This window comes from Erigeron canadensis, chromosome 4, assembly GCF_010389155.1.
Source record: "Erigeron canadensis isolate Cc75 chromosome 4, C_canadensis_v1, whole genome shotgun sequence".
In the NCBI taxonomy this organism is placed as follows: domain Eukaryota; kingdom Viridiplantae; phylum Streptophyta; class Magnoliopsida; order Asterales; family Asteraceae; genus Erigeron; species Erigeron canadensis.
In genome coordinates this window covers 35,746,864-35,753,329 of record NC_057764.1, presented here as the reverse complement: position 1 = coordinate 35,753,329, position 6,466 = coordinate 35,746,864, and the positions used below count along the sequence as shown (strand labels likewise).

The 6,466-nt window shown below is 33.2% G+C and overlaps 1 protein-coding gene across 1 annotated transcript; it reads right to left on the bottom strand.

Moving 5' to 3' along the window:
• Positions 1 to 3,100: 3,100 nt before the first annotated feature.
• LOC122595814 (9-cis-epoxycarotenoid dioxygenase NCED1, chloroplastic-like) lies at positions 3,101 to 5,258 on the bottom strand. Its single transcript, XM_043768263.1, has one exon. It carries the CDS (start codon positions 5,134 to 5,136, stop codon positions 3,388 to 3,390), a length of 1,749 nt encoding a protein of 582 aa, XP_043624198.1. The 5' UTR covers positions 5,137 to 5,258; the 3' UTR covers positions 3,101 to 3,387.
• Positions 5,259 to 6,466: the final 1,208 nt, after the last annotated feature.

Sequence of the window (6,466 nt, the reverse complement as noted above, 5' to 3'; positions counted from 1 at the left end):
TCAAGGTCAAGGTCGTGTATCAGTTATGTAATGATTCGTATACCATTTTTCTAGCCATATACTATTAAAAGTGCTTAGTGTTGTATAGTATAATATAATGAAACACACTTGTTGATGTCTGGCTAAAAAAAGTTGATGTATGGATGACTTCTTGTCGGAGATAATATGTAAAAATGTAAGACAAGTTAACAATTAAAATAAAAAATTGTTATCGTAATGACCATGTATTGTTGTTTTGTTAAAAGTGTGGTGTTTAATTGTAAACTTGTATTACGGTAAGGGGTGTAGACGTATAGTAATAATAGATATTGCTATTTTATATCAAAGGTATTTTACTCGCTCGATACGCGAGTTTATATAATTATAAAAAAACGATAGATTGATGGGAACCGCTTGATTTCATGTATCAAATTGGTTCCCACATAAACCTTAACAAGGATAGTGTTAAGGTAAATCAACCACTTAAATTCAATTCTGCTTCTGGCAAGATTCGAATCCAAATTGATCCCGAAAAGTGGCAATTAAAAATATTTGTAAGTAAAAGTTTAGATATATGACTATTGAAAATTAGTTCATGATGTTTTGTTATTTTTATTGTTATATGACTATCTTACACACAACCATTTGATAGATATTTCTGAGTTATACAAAATTTATAAGATTAAAAAAAAGCAAACATTAACGACAATCACTTGTATTATGATTATTTTTTTGTTTCCATCCTAGGAGTTGTAAACAATTATCACTTGCAAATTACAAATAGTGATAAAGTCAGTCAAAAAAAGTTTCAAATCATTTGCATTCTTTACTCATATAAAATGTAAAAAATCGATAACATTTTAAACAAAAGGGAACAGACTCAATAAACTTATGGTTATGCAATTATATTTATAATGTATAATAAAACAACGTCAAAAAAGAATTTCATATCATTGGTTTGGATTAATCTTAAACATTTATGCTACAAAGAAATAAATGAGTAACAAAATCATTTATTCACTTGTACCTTGTATCATTTAAAACATATAACAGTTCAATAAATATCATGGTTGGTCTAGTGGTCATAGTATTTTCTTCTAAGAGGTTTCATCCTAAGGGGTCATGGGTTCAAACCATATCAAAGACACTTGGGCAGAGAGCCTTTGTAATGCTATACAAATCCAATACATAGGCGAACAAACCCTTTATAGCAATAAAGATTTGATAAACAAATGTATAGTTTCTATAATTTAATACAAGGCAATTTTTAACATATTTTTCATTTGAGGTGGATAGTTTTTAAAAAGTTAGGATAACTACTCTTTTATTAGATAGATAGATATAAATATGGGCAGTGATAATCGTACCACAACATTATTTGATACATCTACAATACTGTACATATATTATAGCAAACCGTACAAGTAAGTAATGCATAAAAATAATAGATTAATCAAATTTTGTGGTACGAATATCAGTTCTCTATAGATATAGATAGATCATTTATTTTAATTTACTTTTATTTCACTTTACAAGTTTGACTTTTATTATTTTTAACATTTAGCCTTTGAGATTTTGTTATTTTTAAGCCGCAAAAAAATATTGAGTGTTACTTTCTTACTTATTTATCGTCACACGATCGATCAAATTCGGTTCTAGTATATGCTAGGCAGAGGGTAATACCATCAGGCAAAAGTCAACCCGACCAAGATATTAACGGAGATATCGCCGCTAATACTCTGACACTGACAGGGGGCGCTAATTTCTCGTTTAGATTTATCATTATAGACATGGGAGCCCGCAGTATTAACGACGTCGCCGCTAATACCCTCCGTAGTGGGGTTACACATTTTTCCCCGATGGGGTTACACATCCCCATATGCTAACACCTAACTCCCAAAAAACAGGCTTGCTCAATAATTAAGTAGTTAAATCCAATATTGCCAAATCTTTTTAGGTAACGAATTTCGCGCCGTTATGCGCAAAATACGAGTAAAGAAAAATACTACTCTAATGTCAACATCATGATCATAGATTAATATAAAAGTATGTTTTCTATTATTCTATTTGCAAAAGACATATTATTGAAAGAAAAAAAAAATTGTTAGTCTTGAACAATATAAAATCTTGTTAGTCTTGGATAATCTGGTTTTTATTTCATATTTAAATGAAAGTTTAATTACATTTTATATATAAAGTCTGCACGAAATTTAAAATTTTAAAAATACCAACTTTATTTAATGTCTATTAATAATATGAAACATACATAAAAAAATTTTAATGACCACCTTGTCAGTAAATTAATTTTATGCATTAAAATTTGTATTCTAAGCAATGAGTTTTGATATATAATGTATAAATTTTTAAACATGTAATAAGTTGTTAATGACGTTAGAACTTTCGACATCATTTTTCTAAAGAAAATAATTTAATATGTACAGTAAAATCATAAAAGTTGTCTGCCAATAATCTGTGATTGTTGCACGTTTTATTCTACCCACAAGTAAACTATATTATTCTCAAGTTGGATAATCATTTTCATTTTAACGACTCAATGTAACCATTAACGTCCCAAACTCATCCTCCAACCTCCACAAAATCCACCGCGCTTCGGGAATGCCACTCAACATCGAGGAACATGTACTAGGGTGTATGTGCGACTCGTGTGCAGATTACATGACGCCGACCCATCAACACGCCTACCAAAAACACCTAAAACACATATGACTAAAACCAAAATAGAATATTTTTGATTTCACCAAATTGATTCTGACTTGAAGATCCTTGCGTTCTGCATGTTGTGGTAGGTTTCATTTCACCAGAACCAGATGGCTAAATTCAACTTTTTGTTCTATTATATATTTTTATGGTTTTATATCTATGTTAATTTGTTATTCTTTCTTTTAATCTCTCTTCAAGTCTTCATACTATTAGTCAATTACAAGATGAAAATCCTTCAATATTTTTTAATTTTTCTTAATTCTTATGGACCTATTTTGCTTTAAACTCGTAGCATTTCAAATGCTAGTTCTTTTATTTATAAATTATATTTTGTTATGACTTCTTGTAGTTCTAGTATAAAGAAGACATTAGGAAAAAAAAAAAGAGAGAGAGAGATTCATTTGTATTTGTAACTATGACAAAATATATTTGCTTCTATGACCAATGATAATATAATCTTTAATACAAACAGACTGTGCTAAAAAAAGTATGTACTCAAATACTATTTAACATTTTAACTTTCCGGACTAGATTTCCCGGGGACGTATATGCAACCATCCCTCTGGCAAAATCTCTGCTATAACCGGAGTAGTGTAGCTATATATGTACGGATCACCGCTTCTTGAACCTGTACTGAACACGAACTTGAACCAAAAATGACACATTTTGACACTCTTTCAACTTTCTTCAAGCTTGTGTAGCCAAATCTTTGGCACTTACAAATGTCCCATGGAAACCATATGGAACTCTTGAGGGTAGCTTCACTGTTGCCTCTAATTCTAATGTGATGGCGTTAACGATTTGGAGTTCCGATTTCCATGTCTTTTCGTCGTGTACAAATGTCAAGATGTGTCCGTCGTCTTCTCTTTCAGAGTTTGGGCCTCGGGAGAGAAACAAAGGTTCACCCCCGTATTTTTGGTCCCCATAGATGAATTTCTTTGTTTCGCCCGTCGAGAGGTCCACTTTAGCAAAACCCGAAACCTTAGGCCATGGCTCGGCTATTGCCAAGTAAGCATATTGCGATTTTCGCCCTAGAAGGTGTTTATTTACCATCCCGGCTTCGAGGTTAACGTCGCTTTCGGGCGAAATTATCGCTCGACGAGTCGATTTTCCGGTTTTTAAATTTAATCTAATTTCAGACAAAACACTTTTTAACTCCTCGTGACTCTCATTAAATATCGAGTCAGCAGGAGTCATACAGGACCCGATCACGACAACCTCGTCGTGTTCGGGTTCTTCCCATGCATTCCAAAGATGGAAACAAAAACAATCCGGCACTTCAACCCATTTAATCCCCGAATCATTTTCGGCATACTTATCAAGTACACCAAACCTTGACACCTTTTTTTTATCATAAACGACCGGAGACCCACCGGTGATCATCTCCGACATCTTAAAAACCACCTGGTGATCCGGGACCACCACGAAATTCTCGGTGATTGCGAAATCATGTACCATTGTAGGTTTCCCCAAATCAATTGAAACATCTTTCGACTTCTTCCCATCAGCCGAAAACCGAAAATACTTCAAGTACGGCTTTTTAATGACATCATAACTAAGTGCAAACAACTCCCCTGAAACCGGGTCAAGTTTCGGGTGTGCAATCATAGTTGACTTCAACTGGTCATCAAAATTATACCTTCCGACCGTTTTCAAATCCCCATTAGACATAACCTTAACCTGGTACGGCAAATCGTCTTCCGACATAGCCAAAAGCCGGTTATTAAAATAAACCAAACCCGCATTCGCCACCCCAATGCCTTGACTATGGTCAACAAGCCCACATAACCCACGTGCATAAAACAATAACAATTTCGCTATACCCGAATGCCCATGGAGCTCCCCGATTGCTTTCGGGAAAACCGGTTTACCAAGTGCACGTTCTTGAACAAGTCTTTGTGTTTCGGTAAACCGGCAAGCGTAACTCGCTGACCCGTTATCGAATTTTACAGAGTAAACCATACCATCACCATCAAATAAATGATGGCCCGAAGTTGGTTCGAATAACGGGTTAGCCCCATTTCGTAAGTAGACTCCGTTTATATAATCCGGGATTTTGCCTATAACCGGTAAGTTACTTTGAACCGGTTGTTCCGGTACAGGAGAAAAGTTCCCGGATATTTGGATATTCGGATCAGCTGTTTTGGGTAATGGGTGTTTTTTTTCGTGTTGAATTAGCCCGTTTTCGACGGCGTCTAGAGCCATAGCGGATAGTTTTTGTAACAAGTTCCATGAGTCTGGTGTTTTTGACAATGGTAACTCGAAATGAGATTGAGATTTTGATTTTTTTGGTAAAGTAACAAGTGCACTATTGATTTTTGCAACTTTTTTACTAGGGAAATTTGTGAAAGATGGTGAGAATTTATGAGATGAGGATGGTAATGTAGATTTTGGACTAGCCCAAATGCTACTAAAAGAAGTTGAAGTTGATGTCATTTTTGAATATTGTGTGAGGGAGCTATTTTTTAACAAAATAACAACAATGTAGTAGTATAAAATAGTTAGAAAGGAATATAATTACACTTGCTAAAAGAGAGTATGAATGAATGAGAGTTTGGGGGAACAGAAGGAGGAGGCTGATGATGTGGGTTTTGAATTTGAAGGAATACAAGGGATATAAATAGTGGGGGAGGGGTGGTGGGAGAGGTCCACTTTGAGGGTCACCACGTGTTGGATGGTCAAGCAAAGTAGTGGCAAATGTAAATTATATTGCTCGTTACCATACAAATTTTGATTATTATACGTTTGTTTTATCAGCCCCCAATCAAAGTGTATCAACAGAAACATCATCTTTTTATTTGGTTGGTTTGTTCTACAAACATTATTATAATAGTAGTAATTGTACGAGTAATAGATTGATGTGGAGTTTTTAAGGGCTGTTTGTCTTAGCTTAGTTTAGCTTATTATTTAGAGACAGTTTATTAGCTTATTTTAGTTTATAAAAGTGCTTTATGAGCAATTTGTTATCCAACAAGCATATCAATTTATTGACTTATAAAGTTATAAGCATTACTAAACTGATTTTATAAAACCATGTATGTGTTATATTAAAACTGCATTTCGATCAGATGGTACTAATATTCAATATTATAAAAGGAAACTCAGTTCCCACTAATTTCAAATAAGAAATTAAACTACTTAAAATAGTTTTTTTTATTTATTTAAACATATTCATCTAATAAATCTATAAAACCTTTAATAAATAATGTACAACATAAATCCTTCAATTCTTAAAATAACTACATTATCTCAATTGTTAAAAAAAAATTACACTATCTTCTTTAACATCAATTACTTTTATATTCATCACCATTACCGCCATGGACGACACAACCACCACACGCCACTACCATACCATCATCGTTCGTATTCAATACAACAAATGTATGAGATTGAAAAGAAAATTTGTGTAAGTAATGATGGAGATTTGAAAGGCTGTATAGCCAATTAGCCATGTCCATTCTTAGGCCATCTCCGAAGAAAATATATGCTTGGATCAAACATTTCGAAGTCTCACTTTGTTAGCATTGGGGTTTGAGTTTGCTTCTGAGTTTGTTCTCATAAAACATTGAGAATGTGGGCCAAGGTTTATTTTATTATTTTTAAATTTTTTGTCTTTATATATATATATATATATATATATATATAGAATAGTGTATTATTTAATTTAATATAGATGATGATGTGGCATAAGCAAGCTAAGTTTCAGTTTGTTGGGTTTGAGGCAAAATGAGGTCAATATATTTGTTCAGTTTACTTGAACAGT